This window comes from Medicago truncatula, chromosome 3 (genome assembly GCF_003473485.1).
Source record: "Medicago truncatula cultivar Jemalong A17 chromosome 3, MtrunA17r5.0-ANR, whole genome shotgun sequence".
In the NCBI taxonomy this organism is placed as follows: domain Eukaryota; kingdom Viridiplantae; phylum Streptophyta; class Magnoliopsida; order Fabales; family Fabaceae; genus Medicago; species Medicago truncatula.
The window spans coordinates 29,019,516-29,040,837 of record NC_053044.1 but is presented as its reverse complement, the minus strand read 5'-3'; the positions used below and the strand labels follow the sequence as shown (position 1 = coordinate 29,040,837).

The 21,322-nt window shown below is 34.9% G+C and overlaps 4 protein-coding genes across 4 annotated transcripts; 1 reads left to right on the top strand and 3 right to left on the bottom strand.

The window, feature by feature from the left end:
- The first annotated feature begins 1,863 nt into the window (after positions 1-1,863).
- Positions 1,864-4,673, top strand: LOC25490898 (molybdate transporter 1). The gene is made up of 2 exons (XM_013604805.3): positions 1,864-2,170; positions 3,252-4,673. Exons 1-2 carry the CDS (start codon positions 1,909-1,911, stop codon positions 4,445-4,447), a joined length of 1,458 nt encoding a protein of 485 aa, XP_013460259.1. The 5' UTR covers positions 1,864-1,908; the 3' UTR covers positions 4,448-4,673.
- A 2,822-nt stretch (positions 4,674-7,495) lies between these two features.
- On the bottom strand, positions 7,496-10,592 carry LOC25490897 (probable terpene synthase 2). The gene is made up of 7 exons (XM_013604804.3): positions 10,405-10,592; positions 10,019-10,301; positions 9,357-9,729; positions 9,032-9,250; positions 8,784-8,922; positions 8,052-8,300; positions 7,496-7,955 (listed from the first exon to the last, which is right to left on the bottom strand). Exons 1-7 carry the CDS (start codon positions 10,519-10,521, stop codon positions 7,662-7,664), a joined length of 1,674 nt encoding a protein of 557 aa, XP_013460258.1. The 5' UTR covers positions 10,522-10,592; the 3' UTR covers positions 7,496-7,661.
- A 626-nt stretch (positions 10,593-11,218) lies between these two features.
- On the bottom strand, positions 11,219-12,959 carry LOC112420189 (uncharacterized). Its single transcript, XM_024778882.2, has 2 exons — positions 11,942-12,959; positions 11,219-11,262 (listed from the first exon to the last, which is right to left on the bottom strand). Exons 1-2 carry the CDS (start codon positions 12,957-12,959, stop codon positions 11,219-11,221), a joined length of 1,062 nt encoding a protein of 353 aa, XP_024634650.2.
- Positions 12,960-13,480: 521 nt separating this feature from the next.
- LOC25490896 (glutathione S-transferase T3) lies at positions 13,481-14,350 on the bottom strand. Its single transcript, XM_039832038.1, has 2 exons — positions 13,700-14,350; positions 13,481-13,615 (listed from the first exon to the last, which is right to left on the bottom strand). Exons 1-2 carry the CDS (start codon positions 14,348-14,350, stop codon positions 13,481-13,483), a joined length of 786 nt encoding a protein of 261 aa, XP_039687972.1.
- Positions 14,351-21,322: the final 6,972 nt, after the last annotated feature.

The following is a 21,322-nucleotide window of genomic DNA, read 5'->3' as shown; positions in this document are numbered from 1 at the left end:
CCACTAGAATTTAGTTTCTATAGTATTCCAGTTATTCCATCATTGACCATGGCATGTTGTCTGCTTTTGTTAAGAGATGGCATGAGAAGACCTTTAGTTTCCATCTTCCAATGAGGGAGATGATAATGACAATTTATGATGTGGCCTGTCTACACCAAGATCATGTTCTCTGCATCTATATACTGTATTTGGTGGGTACGACGAGTTTCACTAACAAGAGAGCTAACTATGTGGATGTGAATTACTTGAAGTACTATAGGACCTAGAACTGGTTTCTGATTACTCATGGGGAGCATTACAAGACTTCACAATTGGCTGCATACTTGACCTTATTATAGGTATAAATAATAATGAAATGCATGCATAATTATTTAGACGTCTGATCATGTTTTTTTTATTACTAATACTTGCATATATGTTGTTGACTTTACATGCTTGAATTTTTCAGCACTTTAATGGGTTGAGTGCTAGAGATTATTGGGGTGGATGTATGGAGGATCAACACCCACATGTTATGAAGTTTTCTCCTCTTTATTATGGATGACTCAGATACGGATCTCGTAGAGTTTGATGTTTGCCAGAGCTGGTGCTGCACCAGTTTGGTTACCTACATACCATCCCGATGCATCAACATGAAGGGATTTAAAGAGGGGTTTTTTCAAAATTTTAATCCTCTTAGTGGAACAAATCCCATTGAAAACAAATACTTAAACATTTAAAGATTCATGTGTTTACCTCTTGAAGCGCATAACCTTTGTAGCAGAATTGTTTCTGATTACGAGCAAAGCAATGTAGCGACGCCTCTACCCAGTCCACACGAACATAACTTATCCGGTGATGGTGCTAGGCAATTTCAACGGAGATTCAGAGAGAATAGGGTTTAGAGAGCAGCGACTAGGTTTCTAACTTTTAGAATTAGGTTAAGCACACGAAACTTCACCACAAAGGTTCTATTTATAGAACCACTTATGTGGTCACTAAGCTAAACACTTATATGCATCGTACCTTACGATGCACCATATTTCTCTTGAACAGACGTACCTTACAATGACCCATATAGGTTCTTTTTTTTTTGAAGAAACCCATATAGGTTCATGTACGTTGACAATAATATTAAATCACATATGTGATATAATAAACGGTGAACGATATTTAGCAACACATCACTGCTACCCAAATGACGAGAATGTCATGTGATTTGACGAATTTTTTTTTATGATAACGATCATGTGTATAATTACCCTTTTATCCTCATGTTTATATTAAACACAAGACATAGTATGTCATCCTTGTCCAATTCAATAAAAAAAGAAAATAGAAAGTTGTTTGAGAAAGTTTTGGAGAGAGAAAGAGAGATGGGGAGAGAGGTTGTTGAATAAAATGGATCACTTGTGTGATTCTCACTTGAAATTTCACCAACAATATTGGTTATATATTTCACATTCAAAGTAGTTATTTATATACATCACAAGTTGTGGCTATTTTTGCTTAACAACTAACAAACTAGTAAAACTGACTATTTTTTTTTTTTTTTTGAGGGAAGTAAAACCCACTAATTGTCAATATAGAAGTTGAACTCAATATTTTAAACTCTAACTCTTCTTATTTTCACTACAATATTTTAAACCGACTAATTAGTTTGAATATGTAATTTAATTTAATTTAATTTTGGCTTCACGAAGAGGCAATTTAAAAAAGTTATTTACCAGTGGAATAGTTTTTATTTTTGACAGCAAACTAGTGGAATAGTTTGCTACTTTTTATTTTAATTTAAAAATGACATCAAGTTGATGGCAACAATACAACCCCTATAAATAAAACCAACAAACAATTCACATTTTCCAAATCATTTTATTTTCTTCCATTGGTTCAATCTCTCTATTAGCCAATTAACACATCACATTCCATATGGAAAACCAAAACCCTCCTTTAGTTCAAACCTTAGATCCCGAAGCACCTGAAATAACTCCAACAGCTCCAACTAACCCTTCAGTCATAACACGTTTTACAACCAAAGATGCAGTGCAAAAACTGAAAGCCAACTTGGTTTTCCATTCAAAATGGGCTGAATTAAATGGTGCCATGGGTGACCTTGGCACCTACATACCCATAGTGTTGGCTCTAACTCTAGCTAAGGACCTCAACCTTGGTACCACATTGATTTTCAACGGTATGTTCTATTTTTTTTTTCCTTTTATTAATGAATGAGAAATGAAGATCATGCACAATATTAATCTTCTGGTAGCATACTTTTGTTAAATGGGATTGAATCTCAATCTTAGAAAGAGAGAGATATCTTGGCAATGTGTGAGACTTCAATACCCACCCCACCTCTTATGTGAGTCATGTGTCTAATTTTCATGTTGTCGTTCTTAACCCGACTCTAAGAGAAAAGAGAGAAGAAAGAACAACAAGAGGCTAAGATTTAATTGGAATGTAATTTACTGAATAACTACTTTGATACAACTTCAATAATAAACTACTCACTTAAGAATAAATAAATCCATGTCAACAATACATACATAAATTTTCACACCTGCAATCAGGGTCGGTCAAATAATTTTGGGTTAAATAAGTAAATGACTCCCTAAATATACCAACATTTAATTTTAGTCTCTTTAAAATATTCTAGACTTTTGGTCCCTGCAAAATTTTCATCCGTGAAATTAATCCCTACTTTTTAGTCAACTCATGTCTAATCTTCATATTTTTTAATGAAATTTTATATAAATGGGTAGAGTATTATGACAATCTCTCCCAAAAAATTATAATTTTTTAACAAAACATGAATTAAATGTGTATTTTTATGTTTTTTGTGCTAAAAAATTCATACTAAATTCATGTTTTGTTAAAAAGTTCTAATTTTTTTTTGAAAAATATTGTCATAATTTTCTATCCAATTATGGAAAATTTCATTAAAAAATACGAAGGTTAGACATAAGAAAACTAAAAAGTATGGACTAATTTTATGGATGAAATTTTTTGGAGGAATCTAAAACCTAAAATATATTTTAGGTGGACTAAAATCAAATGTTTATACATTTAGAAAGACCATTTACATATTTAACCCAATAACTTTTAATAGTGAGGGTGGCTTAAAACAAGTTTTATTAATGGGGCATATTATAAGCATATGAGCTTTTTTGTTTATAAAATCTAATGAAAAAAGCCCTAAACCTAGGGCTTTTGTAGTTTTACCTTTGGATCGGCCATGCGTGCAATCTCTTCTTCTGATGTAGTCCATCTTACAGGTGTCTACAACATAATAACTGGTATCATCTATGGGGTACCTATGCCTGTCCAGCCCATGAAGTCAATCGCCGCCTCGGCCTTATCAGACAAAGAATTTGGCTTACCGGAAATCATGGCTGCTGGAATCTTGACCGGCGGCGTGTTGTTCATTCTTGGCATCACAGGATTGATGAAGCTGGGTTACAAGTTTATTCCTCTACCTGTTGTAAGGGGCATTCAACTAGCACAAGGTTTGTCATTTGCTTTAACTGCTGTTAAATATGTGAAGAAAGTGCAAGATCTTCCCAAGTCTAAAGCTTTGGGTGAAAGGCCTTGGTTAGGGTTAGATGGGTTGGTTCTAGCTATTGTTTGTACTTGTTTTATATTGATTGTTAATGGAGCTGGTGAACAAAATCGTGGATGTGGCGTTGCTCCAGAAAGTGGTGATAATTTAGATGGAAAAAATAGTGATGAAGGTGGAAGAAACAATAGAAATATCAATAGATTGAGAAAGATTATTTTTTCACTTCCTTCTGCATTTGTAGTCTTTGTGTTGGGGATTGTTTTGGTTTTTATAAGAAAACATGAAGTTGTCAATGAAATTAAATTTGGACCAACTTCAATAGAATTGGTGAAATTCACTAAACATGCATGGAAGAAAGGTTTTGTCAAAGGTGCAATTCCTCAACTTCCATTGTCAATTTTGAACTCTGTCATAGCTGTTTGTAAGTTATCAACAGATCTTTTTCCAGAAAAGGAATTTTCAGTTACTTCAATTTCAGTGACAGTTGGACTAATGAATTTGATCGGTTGTTGGTTTGGTTGTGTGCCAACTTGTCATGGTGCCGGTGGACTCGCAGGACAATATAAATTTGGTGGAAGAAGTGGAGGGTGTGTGGCACTTCTTGGTGCAGGAAAATTGGTATTAGGATTGTTGTTGGGAACTTCCTTGGCAAACATTTTAAAGATGTTTCCGGTCGGGATCTTAGGAGTGTTGCTTTTGTTTGCTGGAATTGAACTTGCTATGTGTGCTAGAGACATGAATAGCAAAGAAGATTTCTTTGTGGCTCTTATTTCCACTGCTGTTTCAATGGTTGGATCAAATGCATCATTTGGATTTTTAGTTGGAATGATTGTTTATATAATATTTAAGCTAAGGAGTTCCACAAAGGATGAACCATTTTCTACCATTTGGAATCAGAAAAGCCTCATCTAAATTTGAAGAGAAATCAATTAGTATGTTTTTAGTGCAAATGAGTTAGTGTGAAGGGATTTCAAAAATATGGCAATTTTTGGAGAGGTTTGAGTTTTTCTTTCTTTAATTTGTTTTTTATTTGTTGGTTTTTCAAGTAAAATGAGGTCTTGAATGTGTTCTAGTTCCAAGACTCTTTATATTGTAATTGTAAAAAGTGAAGAGAATATATTTAGTTGTTGTTGGCTTTTGCTTCTTGTACCCTGTATTGTGTATGCTATCGCATACACAAGGCTAATACTCTCAATAATAGAACAATAAATAATCTGATTCAGTTTCAAGAGTTTCTTACAAGACTTTTTAGTTGTTCAATGGATGTCCAGAAACTTCATTTCACTAGACACAAGGAAATAAACCAAAACTTAAGCACACAATATTATTTAAATCTAAAATTAGAAAGATATTTTTGGTGTTAATCCTCCGGTTTACAGGAGAAGGGCTCCTGGTAATACGAAGTTCGACCAGGAGGTAAGTAAAAAGTCTGACCAAGAATTGTTCCATCCAGAAATTGTGCGCAGACTCTTCTGAACAATTTGTCCTTTGATAAAGCTCATTAACCTCTTGAGTTTAATTACTTGATTAAAATTAGAAAGTTATCCTTTCTTGGAGTAATAAATCTAGTCAAAAATCTCATAAAAATTAATCATGAATAGTAGTAGTTTCATGAAAGACCATATAAATATTGCATTCACCAAAAATATGAAAATAAAATTATTATTGCACATTTAGAAGCTTGGATTACTAACTAAGAATCACAGAGGCCAAAGGTTATAGACAAGCTTCTTTGTTCAGTAGGATTTAATTTTGGTAGATTAGAACTTCGATGGTGGCGCAATCTGTGCTCAATAATAAGGATTGGTAATGTAGATTCAAATTGATTTTCTAATGTTGTTCAGAAACACCTTGGAAACCATGAGAGTATTTTAGAGCAGTTCAGCCAGCCGTCTGCAGTGGCAGATACGGTAAGCTGACTACAATGCAAAGCTACGGGGTTTACTGTCGAAGAATGTTATTCTGTGCAGGTGGACTTCTATTTTTCTATGGATTTTGACAACATTTTTGTGGCTTCATCTAATCGACTTTGGAAAATGGCGGTTGCTTCAAAAATCATCCGGATGGCTGTCATTACAATATAGATAGATTACCAACAATAGCTGCAATGGTGCTTTAACAAGATTAAAATGGAAACTTAAACTGTATTGAACCATCTTAAACATTAAATGCATATATATCCGTTGAAAATTGACTCAAGAATTGAATGTTGAAGCGGTGAAAAATCGTGGCACGTTTGCAGGGCAACGTGGCACGATTGGATGATTCAGGTTTTGGTTTGTCACTGGAAAAATCGTGACACGATCCAGGAGGAACGTGGCACGATGGAAGAGGAATGTGGCACGATGTAGGAGGAACGTGGCAAGATTCTAACGAATAAGGTATAGTACTGTACATTCACCTGCTCCAACGTGGTACGGTGGGCACGTAACGTGGCACGATGCTATATTCCTGAACACTATTTAAGGCTTCTTTCTTCATTTTTTGTGTGTGGCTTTGAGAGAGAAACTTGGGAATACAAAGGAGGTAACTTGAGGGTTGAGTGTCTTTGTAGTGAGGCTCTCTTGAGGGTTGGGAAACAATGTAAACACCTTGGGTAGTGAGATTTCACCATTGGAAGGATCAAAAAGCTTCCTTTTATGTTTTCTCTTAGGATTCATTGAGAGTGTGGGTGACACAAAATGGGTAGAAATTAGGTCTTGTTCTTTTGTAAGCTTATAAGCTAATTTCTTGTAACTCTTTCGTAACACTTTCATCTTAGTAGATTGGAGAGCTGCTCTCTCCCCCAGATTAGGTCATATTGGACCGAACTAGGTCAACAATCTTTGGTGTGTTTGTTCATTTCTTTCATTGCTTATTTTTATTGTTTTTATTATGCTTGTGGTGTTGCTCTACACTTAGATTTTGGTTCTCTTCGGTGTCAATTTGGATGGGCTAATTTAGCTTATTCAAAAAAAAAAAAAAAGTAGAAGGAAATTTGTAAAATCTAGCCAGGGTTCAAGTATCAAAACAATGTCAGGTTTGTGTAACTTAATCAACCTCTTGAGAGCCAATCTTGAAGTGGAATTGGCTATACCCCTGATGTTCCAGTAAATTCACTTCATTTGAATGGCTTAGGAGTACTAGGTTTTGACTTAGTTCCATAGCTGCCTCTAAATGGTGCAATGTTTTGTTTCTGAGTTTTCTTCGTTGATCAGCGAGTAACCAAATGGAAGCTAAAAGCTTCTAAATTTCTTTGTTCCTCCCTCATCATAGCATTATCAATCTCTCTCACATTCTTTTCTTGTTGCAGAAGTTTCCCTTTCTTTCTAGACTTTTTTTTACTGCTTAAGCTTCTTTTTTTTTATCCTAGATCCTTTGCTCCTCTTCTTGTCAGCTAAATATGCAAGCCAGAAATATGTAACCAAACTTCTGATGATTAATATTTTTTTTTGCGCATTACTGTATTAGTGTTAAAATCCTTTATCCAAGAAAAAAGCTTCAACAGTCCATGATCCAATGGGTCTTATGCATCGAGAGTCTTTAATAAATTTAAATGAGAAATCATAATACCCTTTACCTAGAAATGTAACTACCCATGTCCCTAGAGACTTCAATATTTGTTTTAACTTCTCCCTATTTCAAGAATAAGCTTAGTGAAGATGATGTTAGGCAATATTTGATATGAGGGCTTTAAAACTGCAAAGGTCGCCCCCTAGGGTCATGGATCCTCCTTTCCAATCTGCCAACCAAAGCTCGATCGGGAAGAAAATCATGGACACCAAGTCTCTTTATGATTTTTACTCGAGTTTGGAAGGGATTTCCTTGAATTTCACTTTGAAGTTTATTCTGATTTTTCTTTGCCGTTTACAGAGAGTTGTTTCCTAGTGCTACAGTGTAGCTAGTACTGTAACAAATGTCAAATCGATCCAACATACATTGTATATAAATGATTGTCTCACACATGAATAATCATTGAAATATTTTAGAAATGCATAAAATTGAAACATTAAATCCAATTAAACTTTAGATATGCAGAACAATATGATTACATCTTTCTTGCAATTCAACAAAACAAACTTCACACAATGCATGTTTTCTTTATTTAAAAGTTAAAATACAATGCATAAAATACTAAAATTAATGATCAAATTAACACTGGATCTACAAGCAAAGCTTTAATGAATGTCTTCATTTCTCCTTCAGTGTGAGTGAAGTTATCTTTATCTTTATAAACTACGTCCATAAAACGCGATAGGTCTAAAATGCGTCTCACAAAATTCATAGGAACTTCAGTTGGCATAAGACATTCTTCATTTATATCTTTCCAAGCATCAAGAATTCTCTTTCGGCCTTCTTGAATGGCAGCTTCCCTAGACACATCATATTCTTTCATATAACACTCCAGGAATGAGGAAACATGTTCTCTTTTTTGTTCAAACTATGCAACAAGAAATAATTCATGTAAATGTCTACATCATTTGAATTAAAACAAATATATTGAGGAGAATATTCTATGAAAAAATTATATATATACCTCATTGGACACAATGTCATCCATTAGCCTGCAAAGTACAACAGAAGCATTAAGAATTTTTGGCTCATTTGATATCCACTTGAAGATGTCTTCTGTGGCTGTGGCTCCCATACCAATGTAAGAAGTTGTGGTCACCAGTGCATAACCAGATGATTCTATTGATATGCGAATGTATTCTTCTAATGTTGGTTTATATTTTTTGTTTAACCATCTTGCCTCAGTCATATAAGCTTGAAGGTATTTTTTGAACTGCCACCAGAATGAAAATAATACTTTTTTACTATGAATTGATTGTACACATACATTCACATGATTAACTTGCTATACTTTAAGAAATAAAAATTATAATTATTTTTTTTTCTTCTAACAAATAAAGAGAGAGAAGTTCATTCTTAAACTTTTTCATGAATTTTTATTATGAAATTATGACGTTAATTAACTACGAATTAGATACGAACTAGCTGCCAATATAGTCGTAGAAAATCACATATTTTCTTGTAGTATAAATTTTTAACAACTTGAAATGACATATACTATAGAGTTTTCAAGACGGATATTAATCCTTGCTAAACAATGGTGGAATTTTCGTACCAATTATAACACAATAGGAAATTTAGTTTGACATATTTGGTTCCATGTATACTACCATAAAGTAAAATCAATGCTGTATTTCTAAACAAATATTAATTCGATTATTGATAGTAATTAGTAATGAAAAAAAAAAACTCATACTTCTTTGACGTAGTAGTTTAGGGCATATACTCTCCCTTCATTCCTCATTTCTTGCTCTATTTCTTCATAAAGTTCTAAGGTGGTTGTATAAAGAATCTTCATATAATCCGGAAGATTATCTATGCAGTTAATATTCCACCTGAAAATCGCTTTCATTACAATTTACGTAAAAGTTAGATGGAAAAATAATAAACGATATATATAATGTGATTCTTAAAAAAAAAAAAATACATCATGTGCTAATTAACCTTTCAATTGCGTCTGTAAAAAGTTCTAATTCATCAATGGTTCCGTATGCATCATAGGCATCATCTATGACAGTTGCTATGACAAATAATTTTGTCATCATTTCTCTTGCTTTAGAATATTTGGGCTCGAAATATACACCCAAAGACCAAAAGCAACTTTCAACTATCCTATCTCGTGCAAACGGCAGCTTATTACACACACCTGACTCCTTCCACCATCTAAAAAAAAACAAGAACATTACACGGATTAATATTTGAAATCACATTGATATAGTGTCCCTTTTATGACAAAGTGGAGTGCATATATGATTGAAGAAGTCCTTACTTGCAAAGGTTACCAAATTCCTTTTGATGTAGGGTTTGGAGTATGTTGAAATCCAATTTAGCTAAAATGAGTAAATTTTCATCACGCGAAGGATCTAGCTCGTATATGGAAATGTAGCGTCGTGCCTCTAACCTAGGCAAATTCTTGTGGAGAGCTTGCCTTAAGCTATGTTTGACTTGTACTGCACGCGGATGACTCAATTGCTTGGCAATGGACTCAAGGTGAGTGGTAGTGAAAGCCAAGGCCTCTTCCAAAATACCCTCTCCGTGAATCATGACATGTGTGGCTTCATACAAGCATAACATCTCCTCAACATCCCTGATAAGTCTTTCACTAAAGTTTCCTTGATCATCCTTGAATTTGTAGAATACATCTAGTGTTTTCATCAATATACCACAATATTAAACAATCAATAAAGACAATGAGATTTTTAAAAACTAAAGCAAGAAATAAAAGTTTAATAAGAGTCAAAATTTAGACAACAATTAAGGGTTAAGGTAGTTCAATTATTTTTAGCTAGGGTTGAAAGAAATTAACATATTGAGATTCAAACCCTAATAAAAGAAATGATACTGGCAAAACAACAAAAATGCTATCTTTTTTTTAGCGAATTGAAGTCTAATATAAAAGGAAATCAACATAAATGATAGTTGAGTGTATACTTGGTGAAACGTGAAGTCCTTGTTGCCTCAACAACCTAAATAGCACAGCAAGAGAGCAAAGGTTGTCTTCAAAAGTAATTATTTCTCCATTTTGAACATAATTCTTGTGAATATCTTGCAAAATCTCATCAATCTCATCTTCAAAATGATAGTTCAAACCCAAACGGCATATCGAATCAATCAAATGAACTTTTGCCAAGGGTTTCTCACTCTTTGAGACAAGCATCTTTCTCACGTCGGTTTTTAGGGTTTCAATTTGTACCTTAATATTTTCATCAAGTTCCTGCAGGGGCGTTGAACAAAAATTTATTCAATTAATCAAAATCATATGTACATTTGATTTTAAAATAAAAATTGATAAAATTGGTGTACGAAGCTAAACATACCATAGATTCTGAAGCATATTGAATGAAATAATCTCCCCAAACGCTAGGTTGATAATCTGCAACATTTCTACGCAAGTCAGATTTGGATTCACGGTTTAAGCAAGCTACACTTGACATTCTTAAGTATTAATAGCCTCCCTCTTTTCCTTCAACTGGATCTAAAGATTTTGAGTTGTGGAAAGTTGTTAATACATAAATATATTTATAGTAAACTTTCATGTATTAAAATATTCACCCCAATCATTAAAAAAAGAGTAATGATACATAAAAAACTTTGTTATAATATTCACAAGGTGTTCTAATACTAATGATTTAAAAAATTTGTTATAATGTAACACAGAAAAAGATTGTCATAAAAATAACAATAATGCTAAATACATCAAATATTCTTATCACAAATGTATCACGATTGATGTGGCATGGGCACTTGTATCTTTTTATACATGTATATTTCCGTTTTTATCTCCCATTGACATTTTTTATTTATTTTATTTTCTTGATATACCCATTAGAATCGTCTGTTATTTATCTCTTTTGTCTTCCACAACCTTCGTTCCTTCCATGGCTAACTAATCATCAAAGAATACTTGGTGGAAGATTAGACAACGTGGTCTTTTTATTAAAAAAAACTTGGCAACGTGATCAGTTTTATTAAAAAATTGAAAAATCAGCCACATATTGTCTATTCTATATGATTATTAATGATTGCCACTTTTTTGATAATATTTTTAAAATGGTTAATAAATATGGACATCACACTGGTGGAACGAATTCATTGTATATAAGATAAATGATGGATAATATTTGGGTGACATTATGGTTGGTGACATTGGTGACATTGACCAACAATAAGACCATCTACAATGGTTAAACACAATAATACCATTCAACACCCACTTTTTCAATTCCCAACACTCCACATCATTTTCTCTCTCTTCATTCAACACTCATTCAATTTTTACCTCTCCAATGGTTTTTTCATTCAACACCCTACCCCACCACCTTTTATTTCTTATTATTTATTTAATTTTATATTTTTGTTTTTATAATTACATAAAATTAAAATTATCGATTATAATTAAATTAAAATAAAGATACACTTAATTTTTTTTTGTTTCTAAAAACAAAATTTATTTAAATAATTTATTTATATTTTCTTAACTTAAAATGCAATACAACAAACTAAGCACGCAACACACAAATAGCTTAAAATGCAAGACAACAAACAAGCACACAACACACAAGTAATTTATTTAGTACGATACAAATCATCTTCAATCATGAAACATTCCAAACTTTGTCCATATGTGCTTCACTAGATCTGCTTGCAATTCGTGATGAACATTTGGATCACGCAACTCGGATCTAGCACGCACATGATTTGCAAAAGTGGGTAACACCTCGGTCGAGTATGGTTGCTGTGTACTAGATCCACTTCCCTCAGATTGCTCAAAATCGGTCCAACGTTGAGCATATGTATCTCGTTCATCCTCAACAATCATATTATGTAATATGATGCATGACCTCATGATTATACCCAAATCAGCTATGTCCCACAAGCGAGCTGGTTCACGGATGATTTTAAATCGAGCTTGAAGCACACCAAAAGCACGTTCGATGTCCTTCCGACAGCTCTCTTGATGTTTTGCAAATAACTTATCGGGTTCACTTTGAGGAAGCCTAATTGATTTGACGAAAGTTGGGTAAGAAGGGTAGATACCATCAGCTAGATAGTATGTCATATTATAGGGACGTTGATTCACAAAGTAATTCACCCTTGGAGTCTTTCCCTGTTCCACATCATCGAACACTGGTGACCGGTCTAGAACGTTTATATCGTTCAACGTTCCCGGACATCCAAAAAAGGCATGCCAGATCCATAGATCATGAGATGCAACTGCTTCAAGAATAACTGTGGTGGTTCCCTTATCCCCCCTGGTGAATTGACCTTCCCATGCTTTAGGACAATTTTTCCACTCCCAGTGCATGCAGTCAATACTCCCGATCATCCCTGGGAACCCTCGCATTTCACTAACATGTAGTATTCTTTGAAGGTCATCTTGGGTTGGTGCTCTCAGATACACTTGCTCATACAGTCGTATGATTCCTTTACAGAATCTACGTAAGCACTCCAATGCTGTAGTACCTCCTATTTTTATGTATTCATCTACCGCATCTGCTGCCACACCATATGCTAACATTCGCATTGCTGTGGTACATTTTGCTAACGGTGATATACCTTCTTTGTTGGCGGCATCAACTCGCTGGGTGAAGTAGTTATCACTACTTGAAAGGTCTCCAACGATTCGAAGGAAGACATGTTTTTGCATCCGGTACCGACGACGAAACATTGCATCGTCATATGTAGGCTCATTGGCAAAGTAGTCGTCAATGAGTCTTTGGTTTGCCCCTGCATGATCTCTCTTTAAATATTTTCTACTACGAGATCCACTACCTTCCTCTATTTGTTTTCGACGCTGAATAAATCGGTTGACTATATACGTGTCTTCAGCATCACGTTTTTGGAAGTAGGCTTCCAAATCAAAAGGATCCATTGATAGGTTTTTGGAAGAAGATATGAATGAGATTTGTGAAATTGAAAGTAGATTTTAATGAGACTTGTGAAATTGAAAGTAGATATGAGTCCCTATATATAAGTACATTGTGTGGTGGACATTGACGGATTTGAAATAAGTTATAGTAGGTGAAATAATGGGCACACAGTGGACATAATTATTAAAGCAAATAAGTCACGGGGACTAGACAACACTGACAATTATTAAAGTAAACATTGGGGACTAGACAACACTCTGATAATTATTAAAGCAAACACTACGGACTAGACAACACTGACAAATAATGGGCACACAGTGGACATAATTATTAAAGCAAATAAGTCACGGGGACTAGACAACACTGACAATTATTAAAGTAAACATTGGGGACTAGACAACACTCTGATAATTATTAAAGCAAACACTACGGACTAGACAACACTGACAAATATTAAAGCAAACAGTCGGGACTAGACAACACTGATAATGTTGACTGAATACAAACAAATATTTGATTAAAATTAATTTTCAAACAGCTCACGCTCCAAATTCTCCAACAGCTCCTTCTTCCGGTCATCGAGATGCTCTTCGTCCCTTAACTTTAGATACATTTTCATTTTTTTAGCTTGAGTCTTTTCTTGCAGCAACTTGTTTTTCTGTTTTTTCACCAAATTTAACTCTTTCAATTGTTCAATCTCTTGCTCTTTTAATTCTTTGAATTGAACCCATTCCTTTTCCACCTTCTCCAATGTCTCGCCCTTGCTTTTCATTTTACCTTTTTTTTTAGCTGCCTCCCTACCCATTGGACGAGCACTAGATCCTACAGAGTCCTCGTGAGATCTCTTAGATCCACTACTCCCTGACCCTACATTTCCTCCCATCTGACTACCATAACGTGGTTGATCACGGAGAGCGTGCCATTCTTCTTTCAAAGTAAATTGAATATTCTTCCCACCTGCAAACAATTCCTGCGCTTTTGTCAAAATATCATCTTCCGACCAACCGCTTCCTTGCATACGCTTAGCGCTTTCATAAGCACCAATCCATTTATTTATTATTTTGCTCATATAATTAAAACGGTTTCGGCAGGCAACTAGATCGCGGGGAGAATCGAATGAGCAATACTCATTACAATACTCAGCAATTTTACCCCAATATGTTTCTCCTCTCTGGTTTCTCCCGACAACACTGCTTGTTCCATATTTAATCCATGCACTTATTAGAACCAAATTTTGTTGAGTGTTCCATGCTGGTTCCTTACTTCTCTTGCTCTTAGGAGTTGAATCTTCTGGAGTGACTTCATCAGAAACTGCCATGCCACCAGGAGTTATTTGTGTTGAAAATTCAGGATATTGGGTTGCATCAACACTAGGAAAATTTTCGTTCCCCATTGGCATATAACCATTAAACGGGGGTGTTTGAGATGGATATCTCATCATAGATCCATGATATGGATGAAAGTTTGGAACAGAGGATGACTGGTTGAAATTTGGTGAAAAACCAAAATTAGGTACGTTTTGATGTATGTTTTGAGGACGTTGGTTATAAAATTGATTTGGATTTGGATAATTGTTGGGATTTTCGTAGTTATATGGGTAATTAGAAAAATTTTGGGTGTTGAAATGGTTATTATTGGGATCCATTTCACAAAAAATAAGATTAAAACTTCACTTAGTTTGCTAATAGAAAGATAATAATAAGATGAAGATAGTGAAAAACTTGATTTTTTTTTCTGTGTCCAAATCAAATGATCCAAGTCTCTATTTATAGAGGAAAAAAAATCATGAATTTTGGTATTTTTTTTTTTTTTTTTAAATTAATTTACAACGAAATAATTGAGGTCAAATTATTAAAATGATAAGAATCCGGACAGCCAATTAAAACGTGCCACGTGTCCTTATCTTTCAAAAAATCATTTTCTCTCTCCGCGCTCTGCACGCTCACGCGCCCTGTCGGCGCGTGTTGCACACGCGCCAGTTTTCAGCCAATTCCGCGCTGCCACGTGTCCTGCCCGGCTTTGTTCAATTGTGTTGAATTGGTTCACCTTCTCTCTCTTCTCTTCCCTCATTCAACAGCCTTTCAACACACCATTGGAGGGGAAATTGATGTTGAACCCATCATTAAACAAACCATTGCATATGGTCTAATGTCACACGTGTACAAAGGAATAAAAAAATATTGTGAAAGAGAAAGATGAAAGACACTTGTGACATTATGATTGATCAATGTCATAATATCATCGATCACAATGTCACCAAAGTGTTATCCGATAAATGATCGATTGACATCACCTCATAATATAAATACAAATTTTGCTATTAAAAAACAAATTACAACACCTCATAATTGTTGAGGTTGTTTAATATGTATCGGTCCAACAGTGGACCCTCCTATTGAGGGTTTATTTTAATAAAATATTATTATTTTTCTCAATTTTTATTATTATAAATTTACTATTACTAAAAATGGTAAATGTTCATGATTAGATTATTTTTGAGAGGTCTATATTAGACACAACCATAATTATTTACGGCATATTTGCATTACCAATTTCACTAACGGGTTAAAAACTATAATTTTTTTAAATGGCAAAATAAATTTTATTAGATGAAAATGAGTGAAGTACAAATAATATATTCACCATTTTGAAAGAAGTGCAATGAATACTCAACCCATAGAAAGAAGAAAAAACAGAAACAAAAACATGAAGAAAAAAACAAAAGACAACCGAAAAGGTTCGAAAACTACTCAAAATAAGTGTCTTCAATAAAATATTTATATTTCATCGGTGTTAGTCCATGGTAGCCCGACAGATGAATTTCCTCTCGAAAGGGGCTTACGCCAGGGTGATCCTCTTTCACCTTTTTTGTTTCTTTTGATTGATGAGGGCCTGAATATAATGATGAAGGCTATGGTTGAGTCGGAAAATTTTTAAGGTTACAGTGTTGGTTCTGAGAACCCGATGGTTATTTCTCCTCTACAGTTTCCTGACGATATGTTGTTATTAGGGGACAAAAGTTGGGCCAATGTCCGTGCTCTGTGGGCGGTTCTTACAATTTTTGAGGATATATAACGTAAAAGTTCGTTGATTAGGATTAATATCTCTGACTCTTGGCTGACTGAGGCGGCATCTGTGCTGAGGTGTAAAGTGGGAAGAGTGCGTTTTCTTATTCGGGCTTCCGATTGGTGGTAATCCGTGTAGGTTTTGTTTTGGAAGCCTGTTATTAACCGTATAAAATCTAGATTGTCTGGTTAACAAAGTCGATTTCTCTCCTTCGGTGGTCGCTTGATCCTTCTCTAGTATCTCCTGACTGCTCTGCCTGTCTATGCTCTTTCCTTCTCCAAGGCTCCTTTTTTTGGGGATGAGGAACCTATCGTCTTTATAGAGTTGTGTTACTGAACATACACCCGTCTTTCGTCTTTATGCAATATGTTATGATGCATGCAGATCCACTAATCATCATACAACAAATTTATCATCAACACATTATTCTTTAGAACAATTAAATCATCATCGTCATTTTACTTATTATTATAGAACAAGTACGTCTTTCATCTTCATTGTTCTTAAATACATCTTTCATCTTTTTCAAACATCATTTATTTCATCATTCTTCATCGTCATATAGCAACTAATATTTCGTCATTTACCACCAACCCCCCCCCCCCCTCCCACCCCCCCCCCCCCCCCCCCCCCCCACACACACACACACACCTCTTTCCTAATCATCATCTTATATCCTTATACTTACTTTCATTCTAACGTCCTCCTATCATCTCCATTGTGAACTATCTATCTATATCTTTTCTACTTCTTTTACTACTTAACTACTTCACCGTTTAAACTTGGCTCTAATTCGGGGAACTTATATTTATCCTAGCCATCTACCTTAAACATCTCCCTTGTCCTTCCTCTTATAATTTTCTTTCACTCCCTATTTTCCGGTCATCTTTTAACAATAATTAAATTCACTTAGACCACTATCATCGATTTATATTTTAGACTCGCTCATATCTGAGGTAATCGCTTCTATTTACGCCTGCACACCCTTCCACATTTAAATTCATAATTTAAGGACCCTTACTTTTACTCTCCTCGCTAAAGGCTTTCTTAAATTCACTATTTCTCTCATAGATGTTTTGAAGTCCACTGCGGGGTTACGCTGAATGTCCATTGGAAACCTCAGTATGACCCACATGCGGTATTTCAATCATAACTCAAGTTATAAAGGACCTAAAGGATTCAAACCAAAGTCAATTGAAATATAACATTCATACCTACAACTTCAAAGAAGGAAACTTAATCTAATTCGGAACATAAAGTGGTGAAAAGGATTAGTTTTCTTAAGACTAGGAGAGATGCACCACTATGCTGACCCATGTGTAGTAATTTAATCATAACTCACGTTTTGGATGTCTTATTGATGCGAGACTAGATCCATTGGAAAGATAACATTCATACCTACAACTCTCATGTTTACACCAAGACCCAATTCGGAACAAAAATGGGTGAAAACAACCATACGTAGGCGCTAGGCGCCAGAAATTGGCACCTGAGGCGCCAACTCTCGGGTTGTGGGCGCTAGGCGCCCTTACTGCAGCGCAGCGCTGCGATGTGTCCAAATTCTACGTTTTTAAGCTACGGGAATGCTTATAAATTACCCTAAATGTCCACTTTAAGAGCTCTTATGATCCCAAACTAATATGAAACATCACCTAGGATTACCATATCATCCAACCACTACTTTCTCACACAATTTACCTAATTATCTACTCTTTTTAAGGCTATAGACTCAATTCAAAAACCCTAAATTAGATTCCCTCAAATCTAATCTTTCAATGTCATCATCATGTACCTTCATCGTTATTTTCTCATCGAAATTCACATCATAACAACTTTAACATCTAAAGAGTTCAAACAATCCCCATCATAAAATAGATACCCTAAAGTGAAAGGAATCTCCCCCTTACCTCGAATCTCCGAAGTCACAGTTGTTGGCTCTCTCCTCTTGAATTAGGGTTTTCTCCTCTTCTTCTTTTGTTTCTACGTTTCAGCAAAAGTAAGAACTCTGGTTGTTAATCATCTATTTATACTTAGGCTAGCGTTTATGATAATAATCTTTCTACCCAACTTTCTATTATTTTTACTCCTCCCTTCCCCACTTAATTATTTCCTTTTATTTTACACCTCTCCCTTCCTTCATTATTTTATTTAATTGTTTTCCGCTTTATCCTATCTCTATTTCTAGTACGTCATTAATCATCATAATCTATTTATTCATTCATAACATGATTTGATTATTAAGCACCATAACATCGTTAAACATCATAACATCAATATAATCATAAAAATCAAGAATTCTTCTAATTAACTTCTTTAAATATAATTTTTTTTTGGGTGTTACAGGTGTGGGAGGAGGAGCTTTTAGCGGAGTGTAGGTTGTTACTACATGGTGTTTCTTTGTAGCTTTCTACTTCCGATGAGTAACAGTGGCTTCCGGATCCTTCAGGTGGTTATTCTGTTCGGGGTGTTTATGATATGATGACATATCAGGAGAGTTCACATGTTCGGCATGATTTGGATTTGATTTGGCATAAACAGGTACAGTGAAGGTCTTTGTTTTTGCGTGGCGTCTGCTTCGAGACCGTCTTGCTACAAAATCAAATTTGGCAAATCGAGATATTTTATCTCATGAGGTGCGGTAGTGTGTGTTTGGTTGTGGCCAGGTGGAGGACGCCCGACATCTATTTTTATCTTGCTCCTTCACTGTATCTTTGTGGCCTTTATTGCGGTTGTGGATTGGTTTTGACGGGCTGACCATCAGAACATTTCATATCACTTTATTCAGTTGACATTTTCAACGTGGTTTGAAATCACGGCGGTCCTTCCTCCAGCTTATTTGGCTTCTTGCCGTTTGGATTTTATGGAATGAACAAAATAACAGGTTATTCAATAACAAAGAATGCAATATCACAGCTGCTAGACAAAGTTAAATATTATTCATTGTGGTGGCTGAAGGCTAAAAAAGCTACTTTTGTATTTGGTGATCATTTGTGGTGGACGAGTCCATTGTCATGTTTAGGCATTGTCTAATCCACATTTGTACTTTCGTTTTGACTGCTTGTAATTTTTAGTGGTCTTCTTGACACACCTTGTGCTGAGAAGTCTACTTCAGCATGTTATTATAATTCATTTTTTGCTTGTTAAAAAAAAGGCTTAATTGCACTTTTAGACACTTATCTTTCCAAAAGTTGCGGTTATGGACCCCTAACTAATTTAAATACAAAACAACTCCCTATGTTTTGATTCTTTAGCAGTTTTGGATCCCCAGTCCATTGTTGACTCGGTCAACGCTGACGTGGCACCCTAAGTGAGGTGCCACATGTCAATATTTTATTTTATTTTTGCCTTGGGGGTCCAAAACTGCCAAAGAATCAAAACATAGGGGGTTGTTTTGTATTTAAATTAGTTAGGGGTTCATAACCGCAACTTTTGGAAAAATAGGGGTCAAAAAGTGCAATTAAGCCTAAAAAAAACACTAATTAACGGAAGCCAAAATAGTTGATTTCATTTGATCAAGAGAAAGGTGTTTAGTGTGACGGCTTTGCTACAAGTTTGATATTGGAAAGGGAGGTGTGAGTGTTTCTACAAACGCCCTGACGCTTGAATCAGTTTCTGAGCAACACTGAGAGTTTTAAGGGTGAAATAGATTGTACATTGGAGGAAGCAGATGGGTCCTCTTATATAATAAAAAAATTGATTCTTCTCATTCGTTGTTGTTATTCTTCATGCTTCTGATTTATTTAATTATTTAATTAATTGAAAGAGTCATCATCACCACATGCTTCATTCATGGAGGGATGTAATCCGATTGAAATTTTTCAACATTATCAAGTTCCTGTACAACAACACATGCATAGATCTGAAATTTTGTCACAACAAAGAAGACAAAATCGTTGTTAATCATTTGAATCAAATCAAGCTAATCTCGCATTATGCAAGACATTTTAAAACTTGCAACAGTACATAAACTCCTTTAATTGCTTTTATAAACAAATAAATTCTGTTAAATGCTACGTTGAAAGACAATCCATGTAAATACGTTAACTTACTACTTTATTACATCTTTCGATTTGGTGCATTTTCCAATTCACCCATCACTCCACTATAGATTGTGTCTCTTCTCACATTCCTCTAAATAATTATTGTTATTGAGAGCAGAGATCATGGATAATGCATCATTGTCTAGCTCACTATGATTCTGACTTAGTTTTAAGCCTTCAACGACCCACGTTATGAGTTAGTGGCCTTAAAAATAATCAATCGACTCACCTAGGTTCTCTAGCATCACATATCCTTCACTCGACTGAGGGGTCTCTGTGGAAAATTTCGGCAAGCTGTACTAAATCATTCATAAGTAATAAATTGATAAGTAAGATCGTCTCCACATGAATTATCATTTCAACTCTACAACTAGCGCTACTTATTTAGAACAGAAATTAAATAAAATAAAATAAATAAAAGCGGTAAATTAGGGGGATTTCACAAGTTTTATTTGATTGCACAAAGCATAAATGAATTAGTAACCTGGTTTGATTGCAGAATGTTAGCGGCGGTTAGGATTCCTAGAATCTCCTTATTTCCTTGTTGGTTTAAAGACAAGTCATCATTCAGTTATAAGACAAGGTTTCTATTTAATTGATTAGTTCGTGGAATAGTATGTCCCTCAAACTGTTGAGTTTCATTTGCTGATCACTATAAGGGTACATGCGCTATAAAGGGTGAAAGGTCGTCAATCCTTCCGGGTCGAGTATGCCTATACACGGAGTATTACAATGGGGTCTTACTCTCTCAGAGTTAATTGAAACATAAAAGAATTGGAATTCCTAAATTGTCATCTAAAGGCTCCAACTTTGTCTATGAATCTTAGAAGTTCCTCGCATACTCTCTCTTACCATAGTAGTTCTACAAACGAACAGTCTTATCTTGTATGTCTTACGAAGGGGAAAGGAATAAAATTCAATATGCAACATTTGGAAAAGAGTGTTTTCTCTATTTCCAGGTTAAGTCACAAGCCCTAGGTTAATTTTAGAGTTCTACCCAATTAGGGTTTTTATACTCATGGTAACTAAAAACAAAATTACAAAAGAATAAAACATATCCTATAGACTAAGGTTGTGGAGAGAATTCGCCTTTGAATCTCCTAGTCGCTCTTCCTCTTGAACCGCTTCGCTCTCAATGAATGATTATGAATGAAAGGAGTTGTATTTATAAGTTGATTTCAAAGTGAGTTTGGGTTGAAAAACTGAGCTCTTTCCTCAAACCCGCAAGAGAAAAACAATAAAGAATAGCAGTTGTCTCT